The sequence below is a fragment of the Suillus bovinus genome (genome assembly GCF_016758785.1).
Source record: "Suillus bovinus strain UH-Sbo-P2 chromosome Unknown EDB93scaffold_5, whole genome shotgun sequence".
NCBI classification, from domain to species: Eukaryota; Fungi; Basidiomycota; class Agaricomycetes; order Boletales; family Suillaceae; genus Suillus; species Suillus bovinus.
In genome coordinates, this window is record NW_024542061.1 from 165,163 (window position 1) to 183,081 (window position 17,919).

At 48.2% G+C, this 17,919-nt stretch overlaps 8 protein-coding genes across 8 annotated transcripts; 3 read left to right on the plus strand and 5 right to left on the minus strand.

Annotated features, from left to right (window-relative positions):
- Window positions 1-119: 119 nt before the first annotated feature.
- Window positions 120-4,991, plus strand: EDB93DRAFT_1120552 (uncharacterized protein). Its single transcript, XM_041448499.1, is given in 24 exon segments — window positions 120-632; window positions 699-790; window positions 854-892; window positions 944-1,021; window positions 1,072-1,199; window positions 1,250-1,334; window positions 1,383-1,478; window positions 1,534-1,601; window positions 1,656-1,973; window positions 2,021-2,134; window positions 2,182-2,259; window positions 2,315-2,371; window positions 2,432-2,654; window positions 2,666-2,667; window positions 2,706-2,790; window positions 2,842-3,030; window positions 3,079-3,178; window positions 3,227-3,334; window positions 3,386-3,528; window positions 3,585-3,725; window positions 3,773-4,041; window positions 4,095-4,211; window positions 4,268-4,517; window positions 4,565-4,991. 24 exon segments carry the CDS (start codon window positions 245-247, stop codon window positions 4,946-4,948), a joined length of 3,552 nt encoding a protein of 1,183 aa, XP_041311975.1. The 5' UTR covers window positions 120-244; the 3' UTR covers window positions 4,949-4,991.
- A 105-nt stretch (window positions 4,992-5,096) lies between these two features.
- Window positions 5,097-8,717, minus strand: EDB93DRAFT_1238030 (uncharacterized protein; the record flags this gene model as incomplete). The annotated part of the gene is made up of 11 exons (XM_041451500.1): window positions 5,097-5,147; window positions 5,326-5,851; window positions 5,904-6,076; window positions 6,128-6,484; window positions 6,641-6,777; window positions 6,830-6,940; window positions 7,283-7,867; window positions 7,892-7,946; window positions 7,989-8,118; window positions 8,155-8,187; window positions 8,242-8,717. 11 exons carry the CDS (start codon window positions 8,715-8,717, stop codon window positions 5,097-5,099), a joined length of 2,634 nt encoding a protein of 877 aa, XP_041311976.1.
- Window positions 8,718-9,372: 655 nt separating this feature from the next.
- EDB93DRAFT_1120567 (small nuclear ribonucleoprotein) lies at window positions 9,373-10,989 on the minus strand. The gene is made up of 7 exons (XM_041448500.1): window positions 10,836-10,989; window positions 10,668-10,784; window positions 10,330-10,615; window positions 10,200-10,279; window positions 10,004-10,135; window positions 9,738-9,952; window positions 9,373-9,685 (listed from the first exon to the last, which is right to left on the minus strand). The coding sequence occupies exons 1-7, from the start codon at window positions 10,872-10,874 to the stop codon at window positions 9,631-9,633; spliced, it is 924 nt and encodes a 307-aa protein (XP_041311977.1). The 5' UTR covers window positions 10,875-10,989; the 3' UTR covers window positions 9,373-9,630.
- Window positions 10,990-13,282, minus strand: EDB93DRAFT_1334651 (DnaJ-domain-containing protein). The gene is made up of 7 exons (XM_041455291.1): window positions 13,141-13,282; window positions 13,050-13,088; window positions 12,742-12,995; window positions 12,640-12,689; window positions 12,420-12,584; window positions 12,038-12,370; window positions 10,990-11,975 (listed from the first exon to the last, which is right to left on the minus strand). The coding sequence occupies exons 1-7, from the start codon at window positions 13,192-13,194 to the stop codon at window positions 11,188-11,190; spliced, it is 1,683 nt and encodes a 560-aa protein (XP_041311978.1). The 5' UTR covers window positions 13,195-13,282; the 3' UTR covers window positions 10,990-11,187.
- Window positions 13,283-13,417: 135 nt separating this feature from the next.
- EDB93DRAFT_1077042 (BCS1 N terminal-domain-containing protein) lies at window positions 13,418-15,079 on the plus strand (the record flags this gene model as incomplete). The annotated part of the gene is made up of 5 exons (XM_041445286.1): window positions 13,418-13,560; window positions 13,622-13,652; window positions 13,705-14,019; window positions 14,084-14,634; window positions 14,689-15,079. The coding sequence occupies 5 exons, from the start codon at window positions 13,418-13,420 to the stop codon at window positions 15,077-15,079; spliced, it is 1,431 nt and encodes a 476-aa protein (XP_041311979.1).
- Window positions 15,080-15,148: 69 nt separating this feature from the next.
- On the minus strand, window positions 15,149-16,260 carry EDB93DRAFT_1238035 (S-adenosyl-L-methionine-dependent methyltransferase; the record flags this gene model as incomplete). The annotated part of the gene is made up of 6 exons (XM_041451501.1): window positions 15,149-15,226; window positions 15,277-15,697; window positions 15,745-15,841; window positions 15,897-16,075; window positions 16,126-16,163; window positions 16,225-16,260. The coding sequence occupies 6 exons, from the start codon at window positions 16,258-16,260 to the stop codon at window positions 15,149-15,151; spliced, it is 849 nt and encodes a 282-aa protein (XP_041311980.1).
- Window positions 16,261-16,376: 116 nt separating this feature from the next.
- EDB93DRAFT_1238036 (BET3 family protein) lies at window positions 16,377-17,176 on the plus strand (the record flags this gene model as incomplete). The annotated part of the gene is made up of 4 exons (XM_041451502.1): window positions 16,377-16,442; window positions 16,506-16,703; window positions 16,762-17,001; window positions 17,057-17,176. 4 exons carry the CDS (start codon window positions 16,377-16,379, stop codon window positions 17,174-17,176), a joined length of 624 nt encoding a protein of 207 aa, XP_041311981.1.
- A 16-nt stretch (window positions 17,177-17,192) lies between these two features.
- EDB93DRAFT_656203 (mitochondrial 30S ribosomal protein S13) lies at window positions 17,193-17,912 on the minus strand. Its single transcript, XM_041457011.1, has 2 exons — window positions 17,796-17,912; window positions 17,193-17,746 (listed from the first exon to the last, which is right to left on the minus strand). Exons 1-2 carry the CDS (start codon window positions 17,841-17,843, stop codon window positions 17,294-17,296), a joined length of 501 nt encoding a protein of 166 aa, XP_041311982.1. The 5' UTR covers window positions 17,844-17,912; the 3' UTR covers window positions 17,193-17,293.
- Window positions 17,913-17,919: the final 7 nt, after the last annotated feature.

The window sequence follows — 17,919 nt, forward strand, 5'->3', positions numbered from 1 at the left end:
TGAAGATGGGACACGTATATGCAAGTCAGAACGTAGAGAACACGTCGATCTATGGTTCCAAGCAAAAAGCACCAGTTACGTAACATTGTCGAGTTTGTCTGCGCGGAACCTTCGGCGGAACCAGATTAATATTTGAGTTTATGGAAGTCAAGTTGCTCCCTGTCTCCGGGTTCAACTCGTCCACGTTTCTTTCTCCTCCCTCCATCATCTTTCAAATCCGCTCTTCAGCTTCCGTCAACCAATCATGCCTCCGAAGCGCAAGCATCGTTCGTCGCCAGCTCCTAAGGGACTAGCTGCAGGGGAACAACTTAAACGAGGCAAATTGCCTGGCAGCGATCCATGGGGTTGGGTTGGCACGGAGGTCACCCATCCCTCTCAGATCACCCTGGAACATCGCCTTGTATCGTGTGGCCTTTCTCGGAGAAGTAACAACCCATTCTGTGCTAACAAGTACACCCACAAGTCAGAGAAACAAAACGGCCCTACTGCCAAGCATGAACCCGCAGGTGGCGAGCTGGGAGATGGCATCATTATTGTCTCTGATGATGCACCACCACCATGCAGTAAGAAGTTGTGCAGGAACAACCCCAATTGTTTGAATTACCTCGGACAAGAGACATGGAAAGACGAAGGCGAGTCTACAAACTACCAACGCGCCTGTCTACAGTGCAAGATTGACACAGATGTTATGAACCCAGACAAAGTCAGGGAACTTTTCCTGAAGGCATCTGACCTAGGGTTCAACCCAGTACTAAACGCTCGAGATCCCGAACTTCCTGTTGGATTAAAGGTAGAACAAAATATCGTGCTCTCTGAGATCGTACAACGAGTCATACTCATACACACAATCCAGAACCTTGGTGCGACATGCTATGCGAACGCCTTCATTCAAGTAGGTATCTTTTCGCTCCATCATCTCGAACTGATTAGAATAAGCGCCAAGGTATGGTTTCGAGACCTAGCTTTTCGCAATGGTGTCTATATGTGTCAGCCATCACAAGATAAAGAAGACGTGTTTGAGGTTGGTGAGAAAATAATAAATGAGTGCATATAAATCAAACTTGCGCCTAGGATTCGCCCATATTTCAGTTACAAGTGACGTTCACTGCATTGCAGGAATGCACGCAAAACGTCTTCAATCCTGAAAAACTTGCTGAAAGCTTGAAGCTTTCAACCTCAGAACAGCAGGATGCACAAGAGTCAGTCAATTATTAGTCGATTTTGAATAATTTCCTCATGGATTAAACAGGTTCTCAAAGCTTTTTATGTCTCACCTCGATGCTGAATTCCAGAAACAATCATCACCATCTTTAAGATCACTTGTGTCCAGTCAGGTAGAACTCTCCTTGCCTGACGTGCCCGATGAACTTATGTTGCTAAAGTTTCAAGGGGAGCAAGTGTACGGCACGATCTGTGGCAATTGCCACAATAAGTCTGAGCGGTCTACGGACTTTCTTGAACTTGAAATCAATATCGAGGTCATTGATGCCCTTCACATACTCATTCTTACGGGCTGATGTAACCTTCGCTCAGAACAACGCTCGGCTGGAGGACCGTATCGCTGCTCTTCTGCAGGACGAGAAACTCACTGGTGATAACAAGTTCGTGAAAGGTGGATGGTCTATTCGAACACGTCACTTACGCGTGCTTACCAGGTACCTGTGTTCGAAATGCGAGTCGCTCCAGGATGCCACACGGTATACTGAGTTGCGAAACCTTCCTCCTGTACTTCATTTCTCCCTCTTACGATTTGTTTACGACTTTGCCTCCATGGAGCGCAAGAAGTCTAAGCACAATCTACTGTTTCCGACGACGCTTGACATGGACCAATTTGTAGGCTCTGCTGCTGCCCGAAAAGCAGCGAGTAGCGATAAGAGTGCCAGAAAGGATATCTATGAGCTCAGAGGTGTTCTATTACACAAGGGTCCGAGTGCATATCACGGTCACTACGAGGCTCAAGTTTTGGATACCGCGTGAGTGACCCGACAAGTACTCGTGTGACGTATTGAAGATGGCACAGATCGAATACGTGGTTTCAGTTCGATGACGAAAATGTCACAAAAATTGATTCACTCGGAGAAAGGAGATACACTGGTCGCGATATAGTTGACGTTCTGAACGGGAACCCGAAGAAGTATGTATGGTCATATGACCAGAAAGTGAACTAAACGATTGTGGCAGGGGAAGTACTGGAAATCCTCGTGGACGTCCCGCAAAGAAAAAGCGGCGGATCGATGATAGCGACGACGACGTTGTCGAGTAAGTTTACTGAAGAATTTGCTGGCGAGTTTTTTTTTTGAATCATGCCTGGTAGAGTTTCGTCACCACCCACGGAACCTAAGATCCCCGAGGCAAAACAGCACGGTCTTGAGTACTGAATTCCCTTCTCGCTAAAGTATCGCTAATTTCGAATCTTTTTCAAAATGTTCAGGGATATCTTTTTATCGAAAGATGTCTATATGCTTATTTATGTTCGCAAGAATGTCACATCCAAAGACAACGCCAACTGGCCAGTGACCACTGCTAGCCAAGGATCCGAGCATAGAGCCATGAAGATTGATGGTGGAAGTTTTTTCCCTCCCCCACGCGCTCAGGAAGTTGTAAATAGTCTGAATGCAGCTCATGACATGGCCTGTGACGCATATGCAAAAAGGCAAGCCAGTTCGATACTCGAAATGACTTCTTCTCATCATGTGTTTCAGGGGAAAAGAAGCAAAGGAACATTTTGATGAGTTGCTCAAGAAGATGAAAGACGTCTACTCTTCTTGGAGCGTCAATTCTGTGGATGAGGTACTTGGTTTCCTCCATTTTGTATGTTCACTTGTTTACGACCAGTCCCAGGACTCTGTCATTATAAGCCGTCATGCTCTCGAACGATGGTTGTCCAAACCTCTTGCAAAATCCAAATCCAAATCTAGGGGCGAAGGGGAAATAGAGACCACACCCGAGATTTTGCCAACTTCAGATATCCTTTGCCAGCATGACGCCCTGGATCCTCAAAGAGTTAACAATATGAAGCGCGTCTCCGCCGTAGGTCCATCAAGCCATCTCCTGTGTAGTACTAAATCCAAATTCTAGAACGCCTTCAAGAAGCTCGCTGAGTTTGGCGAGTCTGAATTTTCTCCGGTATGCCAGGTGCATGACGTTTGTGAGATTTGTGTCAGGGAATCATTCATAGGCAAGTTTGAGTCTCCTTTTCCCGCAATTTGGCTCATTGCCCAAATAGAAAAACTGTATCAAGTCGAGCATCCTCGACTGGTAGCACAGTTCGATGCGGTCTGTGATGAAACCCCTGATCAACCCGGCTATTGGATATCCAAGAATTGGCTCAAAGGTGCTCATTGACATATGATAGTGTGCAGTACATCACTGATTTCATCTACAGACTGGCGATTGCAGAAGCCCAAAATGCACACACCGCTACAAGGAGATGCACCACCAGATGCACCAGAGTATCTTGGGCATGTTGTGTGCGAGCATGGTCAACTGTCACTGGTGTCAACAGCACGAAAGAGCATATCCACCAAGGTAGCACTGTTCTATTTATCTCGCGGACAAATAACATTGCTAAACACAGTCACAAGGCTGGTGACATCATTAAAGGCTTGTTCCCTCAGTGGGTACCACGCTCCACTCAGGAAAAGCTCTGCGTTGTTTGTGAGGCGACCATAAATATGTCCAGGGAAGACAAGCGTGAGCTACGACGGAAAGCCGAAGACGAGAAGGTGTGTTGAAAGTGGGCTTGATGAGCTGGGCGGCTCACATGGTCCAGGCACGGCTACGTCACATGCATGACAACGCTCTGACAGGAAATACACTGCTCCTCGAGAATGTCCCGTGTGCTATCCTGCCTGCGCACTTCGTGCGTTTGTGGAGAAAGTGGGTCACTCGGCCAACAGATGGACCACGTCCTGAAAGAGTCAACAATTCACAATTCCTGTGTGAGCATGGGCACCTTCTGTTCGATCCCAATTGTCCAAACGATTGGGACACCTCTATTGCGGTTGTACAAATGACAGAGTGGATGCTATTAGCAGATTTGTGTGTGGTACTTTGGACCTCACAATATGTCTTTTTGATCGTTCCGATTATAGGTATCCATGCAGCTCCCCCATCACACTGGAGAAGAAACTTGTCGAACATCCGCCAAATGTATTTGACACCAAGTTCGAGCACGATATTCCCGTGTGTCATGACTGTCGTTCAAAGAGGTGAGCACGCCTGACTATTCCAACTCCTGTCATTTCAATACGGATATCCCACACAGGCGGTCTAATTATGATGTTGCTGAGATCACTGTTCGGCTGTCGAGTGGGAAAAACGCATCCAAGGATGTGACGCAAGAGACTAAAAGCCATAAACCCGAGGAGAATGGTCAGCATCCTCAAATGACATACGGATCTAATAGGACCTTTGGTACGCGGCAGTCAAAGCGCATACGTGAATCCAAGGATGGCGTGGAAAAGAAACGGATCACTGTCTCCAAATCGACTACGGTGAAGGACATCAAAGTGATGGTTGGTGCCTGTTTTGTGTGATGATCATTCCTTGACTTTCGTCACAGTTATACGAAGCGCTCAAGATCCCAACAATCTGTCAACGATTGTCCCACTGTGGCCAGGAACTCGACGATAATTCAGTCACTGTCGCAACTCTTGGGCTTCTCATCAATGACGTCCTCGATCTTCGGGAAGAGGCAGAAGATGACGAGAATGCAATGTCAGATGACGTCACTCGTGCAAAGAAAAGGCGTAAGGAAGAGCGAGGTTTCGGTGGTACCCTGTTGGCTTCATCACATCCAAACATCACTACAGATGTTACTGCTATAAGCTCTGAAGGGGAGCCGCAGTCTGACCACGAGTCCCCGCAGATCTGTCGGGAATGCGACTGGCAGAACCCTTCCAACGGACAGCAGTGCATGTTTTGTCAGAGAGATCTGAAGCTTTGAGGAACACAATATCATATAGAAGTACAGATAATGCTTATTCGACCCTTTTTTACACACGATAATGATTGAATGACGTGCCGAATTTCTATAAGAGTTGACGAAGCAAGTGAGATAAAATAACCCAGCGGCACATATGAGTCCCAAAGCCCTAAAGAAGATATGCTAAGAATGGCGGAGCATCATGATAGTCGGCCAAAGTCTGACAAACTACCAGAAGACATAGCAGATGGATAATGAACGACACCAACGCTGGTTTGTGCGGTCATAGCTGCTGGATATGATGCGGCTGGAGGGTGTGTTCCAGCAGAGTGGAAGTGCAAAGAATTCATGGGTATTGATCGTTGAGCGGAATCGAGCATCGCTGAAAGTGGACTTACTGGAGCTCTAATCTGCTGTTGCAACAAGGAACTTGCCGTCATCAGGACGTCAACCTCGTTGGATAACGGTCCTGTGATTTCGACAGCCTGTGCAACGGCTGATTGCGTAGCAACCGACACTTCATTTACAGTCACCTGTGTAGCGGCATCAGGCGGGGGAGTGAAACCCGCGGAAATCTGATTCGCAACAGCAGCAGAGCGATCTGCAACTACTTGGCGTGCAGCCTGGAATACGACCTGTTGTGCTGCTGCTGCTAACACAGTAGTTGCCTGTGGGCCGATCTCCGACCGTTGTTGACCAGTCACTTCTTGGTCGAACGCTTGTGCGGTAATTGTCAACACATGTTGTTGCTTCGCAAGGGCCTGCAGCTCAGGGCCGGGCTCGCCTGGTGTCGCGGAAGATATTATTTGAGACTGTGCTTCTTGAGCGACACGCTGAGCAGCTGACGTCAGCACTTGAATCACTTGTGCATCACGCGTGGCAACTGGTGACACCAGACCAGACGATGGTTGGGACCTCAACGGCCTGGAATGGAACACGTGAGAGTGGACGTCCTTAGATACAGATTGACACTGACCTGGGAGATGCCTGAGGAACTGTGGAATCACTTGTCACCCGACGTGGCTTGTGCATCTCCCCATTCATAGAACCGCGACGCGAGGCAGAGAACGAGGTGTCAAGGTTCGAGACAGGCACAATATTAAGATGGAAGGTCTGCGTCAGCAGCTCTTCTTGCCCATCTTGAACATACTACGCCGCTGGCATTAGATATCAATGGACGTCCACACAGATGAAACGTACACGGGCTACAACCGTGATGTCACAGCTCTCTGCGTCCGGGGGAGGCGTTCCTGACAGCACATCGTCTTCCCAAAATAGCCAGGACGGGAGGGACGGCGAAGAATACGTAACTATCAAGTTCGATCGTGACGCCTGTGGATCCCATATACGAGGTGCCCAAGACCACCGAAGGCCAACGTAAGCAACACCAGGCGGCGAGCCAGCCACTTTCCGATGGAAAGGGCGAAAAGACCAAGTGCCATCATGAGGGCTCTTCTTTGCATCTATGTTCCAAATATGATTACCCTTAGACTTGGTCTTTTTACCATCCTCGTTGAAGCGCGAGATATACGGTTGGTTCCACAGGTAGTTGCGGATCTGCACGAAATCAAAGTTCAGTCAGTTATCATCAGATGATCGATCTCATGGGCTAGCCTTCTTCATAGGAATTTTCTCTTCTGGGTAACCTTGTTTGGCCAGCTGCAGGGGCGTCAATATCTCATCGATTGCCTCGTGTCTCTAAAAATTACTCACCTCTTCCAAAAATGCATTCGTGAAAGCCTGTATCCGGAATTTAAATGGTCGAAAATCAGGTGACTCATCTAGACGTTGCATTTTCTTTGCCATTAGTGTTTGATGTATCGGCTCCCCTTTCGCATCGGTGGCATCCACTACAGGAAAAGAGGTTGTTAATAGTAGAAATGATACGGAGGAAATACTCACAATTTGAACAGATGCTGTTCAAGAACTCGAAGAAGATACGGTCAACTTCTGCACGATACTCTTGGGGGACTTCATTGCTGTGCCCTGGCGTTGATGTCGGAGACAAATTCTCTGTAGATTGTCGTGTAACGAGAGAACTTGAACGAATGTCATGCCCCGTGACAGTGCGAGATGAACTTGAATAATGAGAAATAGTCCTTAATCCCGAGGATTCGGGCGGGCTGTGTGAGACATCGGACTCATCATATTCTCCTTCAAGAGATGAAGTCGGACTATGCGACCCAAGCGATTGTGCCGTATGAGGTGCTGAATTCAAAAAATCAAGGGCATTGGAGGGAGTTACCTCGGATATTCCGAACGCCAATGGATTTACATTGCTAGTCGTGAAAGAGCCAGATCGAGAAACTCTGCCAATCGGCGGGGTAATGCCCGAGCCGGTATTCGTGAGAGAACGTGGCTGTGAAGATGATGAAGGGAATGCTCCGGTTGTTGAAAATGGGAGTGGTCCAAGAGACGAGCTATTGCTGGGTATCGAATGAAAATTGATGCTGGCATTAAGGGAACTTCCCGAAAGTGAATGCTGATGGCTGCGATGAGGTAATGTGGCAGCACTGTCTGACCACGAGGCCCGGACGGTGGGGGGAGGGGGGAAATGAGCAGAATGAGGCATAGATGTCGATAGCGGTGATGTTGAAATGAATTCCGTAGATGAGGCAGGCGGTGCTGAAGATACAGGTATCGTAAAGCTCATAGATGCAGCGGACGGTTGATGTGAAATCAGACCATATCCTGCAATGGAAGGCTGACCTGCGGAGCTTGTTGGTCGGGAAGCTGAATCTGCAGGCGCATTTGCAGGAACATATGAAGTCGTGGGTCGCATATCAGTCATGGAGGCCGCAACAACAGCAGAAAAAGGTTGTTGGCTAGACACTTGCGGAGGGATAATATGAAGTGGCGTGTCCTCTTGCGGCTCACGCTTTGGCGCTTTGATAACACGGTCGCCGGCCATCGATGAAGCACACCGTTTCCGAGACATGTCTGCCAGATCACCATTACTTTGACCATCCATAGTACCTAAGTCTGCCGCAGAGGAAAAGTGCATGCCGGACGCCAATTGCTCTTGCGTTAGAGGTACTGCGCCATGCGTGGACGGGGAAACATTGGACTTTGCGCCAAACAAAGAAAAGCGTCGAGGCGAAGGATGACGTGATATGACTGGCGTATCCGTGATTTTTGTGGCGGCAATAAGCTCGGAGACCAGTGTGATGGTCTTCTTGAGCTCATCAATTCTGACGTTGGCCTCAAGACCCTGACCACGAGAACACGCTGTACTTGCTGATTGCGCGGTGTGTGCAATACTGCGTATTTACCCAATTATTCTTAGTCTTGAAGCAGAAGATACGAGACCTTACGTTTTAAGTATGTCTCCAACAACCAGTAAGTGTGAGTCTCCGGGTGTCTCTGGTGAGCTATCGCGCCCAGTGAATAAATCAGGCACGTCTGGGGGCGGGAATATAAAACTTGGGTCTTGCGTCGGCTTTGATGAGCTATTGCTTAAAGGGGGAAACGCCAGCTCAGAAGCTGAATTCCCCAAAGCCCCCGGAGACCCAGAAGAATCCAACGCCCCGGCATGCACAGATTGAATCATAGACTGTCCATTGACCATGATGGACGAAGTATTCATGGTATATGCAGATGACACGCCGTGCACGGCGGATGACGGACCGCTGGAGCCCGAGGTCGCGCTTTGTGGGGAGTGAAGGGAAAGATGACTATCCATTCGCGACATTGAGCCGTATGAGATATTGCGACAAGGAAAATCAGAAATAAAGCCAGGTGGTGGTGCACGCGATGAGCTGGGCGTATCGAGTACATCCATTGAATGCATTCCAGTGGAAGGAGAGGTATCTGCAAGAGAGAGGTGGAGATCGTTAGGGTCACCCGGGCGTTGGAAAATGGAAATAGCGTCACGCGGAGTATGGGGCATGGTATTTTGTATGAGGGGATCCTCAGGGCGTTGAGGAGCGAGAGGTGGGTAACCTAGAGAAAGGGTATTCGAAGGCGATTGAAGGGAGCTAGTGTCCATCTGAACATTTGGGTCCCGCGAATCATGAAGGGACATCATTGATCAAGGAAATGTGCTTCGGAACCAGTGAGCAGCCGCCGACAGCAAAGTTCCTGGGAGATCCGTTATGGAAGACTAAGGCAAAAAGTATAGAGAGTAGAAGATCAAGGCGTGATTTTCTATAGAAAGAAATGGTACGTCGACAAGAGCGTCCAGCAAAGGTTCAACGTAAAACCTTTGGACAGAAAGATTGCGATTGTTGTCCCGAAATGCTATGGACTGGCCTGAATTTTAAGCTACAGACCGTCAGTAAAATCCGCGACGCGGAATAAGATGAAAGCAAGAAGCTTTTTATGAGGACGAAAGGACACCAAAATAAAAGCGCGGCTTTATCGAATAGTAGCAGACACAAGAAAGTGAAAGGAAGGACATGCAGATTACATGCAACTGGTTTAATGTCACGATTAAACTGTCACAGGCACAATTTCATTATAATTATACAAAAATAATGTAAGGGTTATCTCTACTTCAGGTTAGTCCGAAATTCAAAAAAAAAATTACGAAACAAAGCCAGCCAGATCTTCCGAGTATTACCGTCGGCTCAAACCACGTTTGTATTCAACTGATATGTAAATACAGTCTCAAAGTTCGGCGCCTCACTGGACCCACGATGCAATCCATATCCCCAGTTGCAAACCCTTTCCAAGCGTAATACACTATCAAACACCTTGCTGAATTAATATCGTCTGCGGCTGGGCGATCGAGAGCGATCACGATCTCTTCGACGATCACTGGAAGAACGCATCAGTTAAACGTTATCATTGAGGCCGTCAACAAACTCACTCATATCTCGATGCATGTCTATCATACCCTCGTTCGCGTTCACGATCATCACGTGATGGCCGATGTTCGCCACCACCTCGGTCTCCGCCAGGCTTACCTGCACCCCCGGTTGCGCCGGAGGGAGGTGCAGAAGACGGAGGTGGCATTTTACGCTTTTCACGCTCTTCCCGAAACTTGCCTAACATGTTTCGCAACTCGTGGTAACCCAAATGCATCTACCGATATGTGGGAATCCATTCTTCAGGCGAACTGGTGAGAAAACATACCTTGCCTCCAAAATGATCCGCAAGACGCCGGTCGGAATCGAGCACAGAAAGATATGCACCACAAACGTCACATACCCGGAGTTTCTGATGGCCGGAGGCCCCGGACGTATCTGTGAGTTGTTGAAGCTCGCGCTAGATCCAACGTTACAATGAGATCATGTTCCCATGGTAGAAATCAATCGAAGGCGCAACATACCTCCTTTTCTGATTTCTCGCTCTTCAAAGCTTCAATGGCGGCCATCTCCCTCATTGACTCATCGACCTTTCCTTGTTCACCTAGAGAAGTGTAAGAAAGCAGGCAAACTTCCAAAGGAAAAGACACATACCAAGGGTCTCGATCTTCTCGGTCCCACCCTGAATAGCCAACTCGATCTCAGCAATTTCTCGCATCAGATTGGTTGTCTTTGCATTCTCCTCTGGTGTCTTCTCTAACCTTCGGTGCGCAGCCCGAATCCTTCTGTCGCACTCATCCACAAAGGCAAATATGTTTGACTCGTACTCCATTTGGAAACGAGAAAATATAGGGTCACTTGGATTTGCCTCTCTGGCTGCCAGAAACTCTGTCTTCAATCGCTCCGTGTGTGATTTTGGGCATGCTCCAAGGTCCATTTTCTTAGTTGGGAAGTTATATTGAAGCACTAAGAAAAGTAGTGAATCAACGTACAGTGTTTGTAAAAAGTGCATGCGGGCATGTCCCACACAGAAAGTTCCGGCAAACTTTATCGTCAGACCAGACGAGGTTGGCATTGGCAACTCCCATTGCCTCAGGGCCCATCATTTGCTAGACACGTAAATTAAAGACAATGCTTCGGCAGTCAGATGAATGATATACCTCAAGGAGCTTCCTCTGCATCTCCGCCAGTCGACCCATTATGTCAGTGCTTTGGTGTTAGAGATTGACAGCTATAGGTGTAATGAAAGCACCGATGTGGTCGAAGTTGAAACCCCGGTGAACTTGTTTGGCCATCTTTGTCAACAGCTTTGGAATGAAACAAGAGCAAATAGTCTCAGCCGAGGCCGAGGCCGCATCAAAGAATACAACAATTTAATTTACATACAAGTAGTGCATGCGCATAGAGTAAACATTACACATGGTTGCGATATAAACATTAGCTCGCGATCATGATAGCAGCTATAACAAGACCACTGAATGACGCAATTGATACTTATGGATGCATGGTGCATCAAGAAGAGACTTGATGCGAAGGAGAGTTATGTGTCATGGAATGAAGAATGAAATGGAAGAAATGAGATATACTGATGCCGGGGAGCACACGAAACAGAGGTATGCGATCACTGAGTAACGATCTAGGTTCCACGTCCACGTCCACGTCCACGTCACGTCCACGACCCCGCCCGCGACCCTGCCCACGTCCCCCACCGGGACCCCGCGAATGCAATTTGCCAGGTTCCGAGGGGGCAGGCGGGGAGCTGTTGTGGGGTAATTTGGCAGATTGAGCATTAGGATGAGCTTGATTGACGCTTAGTTTTTTGGCGCGAGTCTGGTGACGACTCTTGGCAGAGCCATCCGGCGCAAACGGCGAAAGGGGAGAGGGCGAATCGTGTCTCGTATCCTTTGGACTCGATGCCTTTGGTGTTGGTGGTGGTGTGAACCCTCCGAACGTCATCAGAAGGTTCTGGATCTCTGAAAACTTGACACCATCTCGGGGAAGTTTCTTGAACAGTGGCCGATTGGTCTGTTCAGACGTCACCTGCGTCCACGCATTTCCGATATCTTGGATGGAGGCTAGACCCTTCTCGAGGGTCATCCAAACAACCTCGGGCTGGCCAGATTCTAAAGCTAGAGAAAGAAGCGACATTGATGGTGAGAGGCTATAAATCGCGCTATGGTCGTCGTCTTGCTTCGGATCATATGACTGGAAGAAATGGTTTATGATTGGGATGCAGCCCTGCTGAAGCGCCACGTGGAAAGCCGAGAGCCCTGCAGCGTTACGTTCTTCCGGATCTGCACCTAGAACGTAAAATATGGGGTTAATTACTCGTGACAGCGGTAATTAAAACAACGCGACTGACTGTGGGCGTCTAGCCACTCCACGAGGTCAACATCACCTCGCCGTGCAGCGATATGCAACAATGTTTCCTTCAGATCTTCAGGTGGCCTCTTAACGTATGTTTCGCAACCAGGCTTGATTTCGCCTCCAGCAGCATCGACATTCTCTTCCCAAACCGCCTTTCTGACTTTGACAGCGTCTCCCTTACGTGCAGCCGAAAAAGCTTCTGATCTTATAGTCTGGATACGCCGTTGCTGAGCCTCAGCAGTCTCAGCCGCTCTTTTACGAGCAGCCACAGATTCTGCCTTTTTGGATGCTACTTTAGCTTGTTGCCTCTTGGCTGCCTCTTCACGTTCTAGAAAGGAGTAATTTATAATTGTAATGACTAATGACAAGTCACATACCTTTGTCGCGCTGCCGTGCTTCGAAAGCTTTGCGTTCAGCTGCCCTTTCAGCGCGCCGTTTTTCAGCCTCGACTTGCTCTGCGCGATTCCGTTCGATTCGAGCCTTATATTGCTCGGGAGTCTCGGGGGAGAGAGATCGACGACGATAATTACGGTGAGGGTCGGCTACACCAAGCGTTCTATTTCCATCGAACCACAAATAGGGAAACAAATCACTTACGCCGTTTAAAACGCATACGTCCCCCGTTCACAAATTGTGAGAAAAGGAACCTGTCAAGAATGCGTCAGGAGTTTAACTCTGTAAACGGCTGTAATAACGCACCTGAAAAATGCCATGCGGTCTGCTTCATCCTCAAAGGTGTAGGGATCGTCCTCGTAGTTCTCGTAGTCGTCATAGTTGTCGTATTCATCATATTCATCGTCATTGTCGTCCATGCCATAATGGTGTGTCCGTCTGGAGCCAGTAGGCGGATCTAGGTGCCTTTGGAGGACAGTGTATGCATGACCGACTGCCTGAAACTGTGCAGTAGCATCAGCATTATCAGGGTTTTTGTCTGGATGAGTGCGCAGCGCATGCTGAATATTATATTATTAGAATAGCTGCCAATGTAGTTTCGCCAGATAACTCACCTGCCTATAAGCAGATTTGACCTCCTCGAGAGTGGCACCCTAAACATGATTTTTGATTAAATGCACTTCTACAAAACTAAAAATCTTATACCTCTTGAAGACCAAGAGTGGAGTATGCCTCAGCAAGGGACGAGTGCTTGAACATGGCACCGCGATGGAAGAGAGTAACGAGAAAAGCAAGCAGTAAAGTCGCGCTAACAAACGCGCTCCAAATTAGGAATCGTTCCGTTTATTTTTTGCTTCAAGGCTTAGCTCGTCCATAACAAAGAAGCACCTTTCTATTCAGTTTGCCTAAGGCAGACTAGCTTGGGCAAGTTGCCTATCGAAAGTGTACAGCTTTCTCTGGTTTCAACTGATATTGGCGCATCATGGCTGTTCACGGCGCTTCTGGAACACCTTCTCTGGACGGTCAGGCTGCCAACGCACCAGGCTTGGCAAGTACTGGTCTTGCAATTCCCCAAGATGCAGGAGCAGCCTCCTCCTCCATCATTAACAGCCTTATAGGTGATAAGTACGTTCTCGGTGATATCTCTGGTGACCTGCGAGTTACTGAGAGCTATTTGAAAGTATAGCCCTTACTTCCAAGCTGGTTTCGGTCTTATGGTCCGTATTACATTTCTAAAATTTCTTTGTTCACATTGGACACGTGAGCCAGGGCGTCGGTGTTGGTTTAACTATACTTCGCCAAGGTCTGGTCTTCGGTACTACCGCACTTCGCCGGCGTCTCCTCGTATCATTAGAGGTGAACAACAAGGACCGCGCATATGAATGGTTTCTCGCATGGCTTGCGCACAATGGACAATCGGCTGCTCCAACTTCTTCTCGAAGAACCGGGTCTTGGTTGCGCAGCCATCAACTAAGTGTTGAAACTGCAGTTGAACAACGCAGTAATGGGAGTTCTTCTGTTCTATTCAGGCTAGTCGCAGGCCCAGGAACCCATTGGTTCAAGTACGGCGGAGCTTGGATGCAGGTCAGTCGGGTCATGTGTCACACGGAACATATTTTCATAACATGATGATAACACTACGATCAAGATGAAAAGAGAACGTGAGACGCGCTCTATGCAACTCATGTCGGGCACGCCATGGGAAACTGTGACAGTAACAACACTCTCCAGAGATCGCCATCTTTTCTCGAAGCTCCTCGCAGAAGCACGCGACCTTGCTCTCCGCGGTCAAGAAGGCAAACTCGTGATCAGAACCGCATGGGGGATCGAATGGAAGCCATTTGGTCAACCTCGGCGAAAGCGTCCACTACATAGTGTCGTGCTGGATACGGGGGTGAGTGAAAAGGTAGAACGGGATGTCAAGGCGTTTCTGCAACGACGTCAATGGTATGCGGACCGGGGCATTCCTTATCGAAGGGGATATCTTTTGCATGGCCCTCCTGGTTCAGGCAAAACTTCCTATATCCAAGCTCTAGCAGGATCGTTATCGTATGACATATGTCTACTCAATTTGTCGGAACGGGGACTCGGTGACGATAAACTCAATCACCTGTTATCAAATGCCCCCGAGCGTAGCTTTATACTCATTGAAGACGTGGATGCCGCATTTAACAGACGCGTGCAAACAAGCGAGGATGGGTGAGCCGATGAGTCTGGTACCTCGGAACGCATGGCTAACAGCACATGCTATAGGTATCAGTCCTCTGTCACATTCTCTGGCTTTTTGAACGCTTTGGATGGTGTTGCATCGGGAGAAGAGCGGATTATCTTCATGACGACAAATCACTTTGAAAAATTGGATCCTGCACTCATCAGACCGGGGCGTGTTGATCTGAGCGTGCTTGTTGATAATGCTTCACCCGCACAGGCACGCACGCTCTTTACACGTTTCTACGGCGGTAGTGAGTCTGTTCAACCGGAGCTTATAGAGCGCATGGGTCAGCAGGTAGAGGAATTAACTACCAAGGAGATGTCTAGTGGGAGGGAAATTAGCATGGCTGCCCTCCAAGGCTTGTTCATCAGAAACAATGCTCAGGATGCGGTCAACAGCCTCCCCGAGCTATTCGTAGATAGACGGACATGAATAGACGTAGGTACTTGTATGGTATCATTTTACGAAGATCCGGTGTTCGTGAAATACTGAGATGTTCCACTAGAAGATTGGCTTGCGCCTGCGGCCAGTGAATTTTGAATCTCTTGGTACTCCTTCCTTTCCTCGTTGGCGATACAACTAATGACATCAGTGAGCAAATAGGCATGGTCAGTTTGCATCTGACTTGCCTCTTTTTTCTTCAGGATCCAATCCTTGTCTTTCATGTTCTTTCTTTTACCGCTTACATCCCTCCTCCTTTCCTTTTCTCTTCTTCTCTCAAATCTTACTTGCTCATCATCTTCACCCTCTACGCCCTTAGGCATTTGCTGCTGCGCACCTCCTCCGCCAACAAACAGGCATAGGAAAACCTTCCTTGCTTTCTTAGAATTTGGGTAATCTACGACGACACCCCCTCCAAAACCGGCCTTCTGCGCTATCGAGGTAATCAGTTGTATCTGATCGTCGGAAGTCGGGTAAAATTGAAAGACTGCTCGGGAGGGATTTCGAAGAGCAGAGTGTAGAGTTGTGAAGAAACGAGTGAGACGGTGTGGTGGCGAAGACGTTGGATGCGATGTTTCAGCATTCAAAAGCCATTGCAAAACAGATATACTGGTAGATTATAAGATAAAATAAAAAAAGGGAGTCCAGTCACGGACCTTATTGCTCCATCGAAGCTTCCTGGTCGGAAACCAAATCCCTGACCTATGTCTTGCAAAAAAAGGTCGCCGTCAATATCCCTATCCAGTGCGACCTCTGGTTATGATTAGCCCACGTGTAGTTCTTACTGTAATAACACCTTGGCACTCACCGAGCATACTCGGCGCGATATCTACGCCTGCCCAGATGTATCCCTCCTCCTCTAAAATCTCACCTGAAAGCCCCGATCCGCACCCTATATCTAATAGAAAAGCGGGCTCATCTGGAGGAAGATTGAGCAACTCCAGAGCACGGTATGTCATATCCGCCTGGATCTGTTGATTACGAGTGCTTGTATGACACTGAGAACGGCAAGAGGATGCACATGCGAACAGGCATACTTTTGAGTGTATTTTTTGGCTTCAGCGTCGCCATAATACTATAGATGAGTCCATAAATCAGTCTCACATAGCCTGTGAATTAATGAAAATAAAATATACAATCTCTGGTGGGGCCTGGTACTCTGGCCGTGACATTTTTTGAGCAGCTCTGATGATGATAGCAGGTTTGTTAGAGTTGACAAGCACGTGGATTCAATCTTTCGGTTCAGCCCAATTTGGCAGTCTAGACTCTTGCCTTACTTTCGTCGACGATGGCGACGAGCAAACAGTATAAAGCCATCGGTGAGGACCTTTGGAAAAGTCGCACAGATAAAATTGTGAGGTTTGGACTTTGCGTCGCGCCTTTGGGTCAATCAGGACCCAACTGACTCCAAAAACAGAATTCAGAGCTGTTTGCCCTTACATACGGCGCCCTTGTCGTTCAGTTGATTCAAGATTATGAAGATTATGCTGAAGTGAACAAGCAACTCGAAAAAATGGGATATAACATTGGAACACGGTTAATCGAGGATTTCCTTGCCAGGAGCTCTTTAGGTCGCTGCTCCGACTTCCGAGAAGTGGGCGAGGTGGTGGCGAAGGTGTGCGTTTATTATTACTCCCCCTGAGCCAACGTTCTTAGAGGCACCTCGTTTGAAGGTCGGGTTTAAATCCTTTCTGAATATCACACCAACAGTCACGCATACCGGTGCTCCACCACCTTCCTCCCGCCCTAACAGTAGTACAGCTCAACAATCAGGAGTTCCTGGCTCGTCTTTCATTCTGACCCTGGATGAGAACCCCTTGGCTGAATTTGTTGAACTCCCTGACGAAGCTTTGGAAGGAGGGCTGTGGTTTAGTAACGTGCTGTGCGGTGTTCTTAGAGGAGCACTTGAGATGGTAAGTCCACAAACTAAAATAATCGGCGCAACTATGTATCACGGCAATTTTAAAGGTCCAGATGCAGGTGCAGGTAGAATTTTTGTCTGATGTACTTCGCGGTGACGAGAGCACGGAGATTCGGGTGACATTGCTGAAGTATCTGGAAGAAGAAGTGCCAGTCGGAGACGACTAGATAAGTCACCTCGGATGTACTTAGGAATAGTACTTGTATTATCTAGAAGACGAACATGGAACAAGCGCGGCGTCCGGCGAACTTCCGAGGATATAGAAACATACATAAGAAACACCCTCAGCCACGACGATCGACCCTGTTGAGTTTCTTCGCGGTCCGTGCGTTATTTTGGGTATTCTGGCCGCGGACGGGCAGACCCATAGCATGCCTCTTGCCAACGTAACTGCCTATCATGCGTTGGTGCGCAATATTATCCTTGACCACTCTCCTGGCTTCGCTCTCAATCTTGATGTTTCTTAGTGGATCTGCCCATGCCCTTTGCGAGAGCTTCTTCGTCTCCTCCTTCAGGACCGCAAGTGGAGTAGAGGCCAGAGGAGGTTTATAGGACGACGTGGCTAGTGGAAAGCGAGGAATAGGTGTTGAAGTAGAAGGAGAGGAGAGGAATGCGGCAAGTTCTGTGATTTGATGGGGTGTTAGACTTCGAACTTTGCACTTGTCGTGAATTTGGAGACGTGCACAAAGTCGATGTGCAGTTTTATGGCCAATGCCATAGAATGCAGTCAAGGCGAACTAACCTGGCAATGAGCGAAGGTTCTGAAAACAATCAACTATGGCGCACCCTTGTATACTGGTAGTCTGGGAGCTGCACCCCCAAGACGTGAACCATAGCTCACTCGGAACAATTAGAAGGAAACAGTGAACTTCAAACCTTCAAGCTTGAAAAGTAATTTCATACTCCGCGA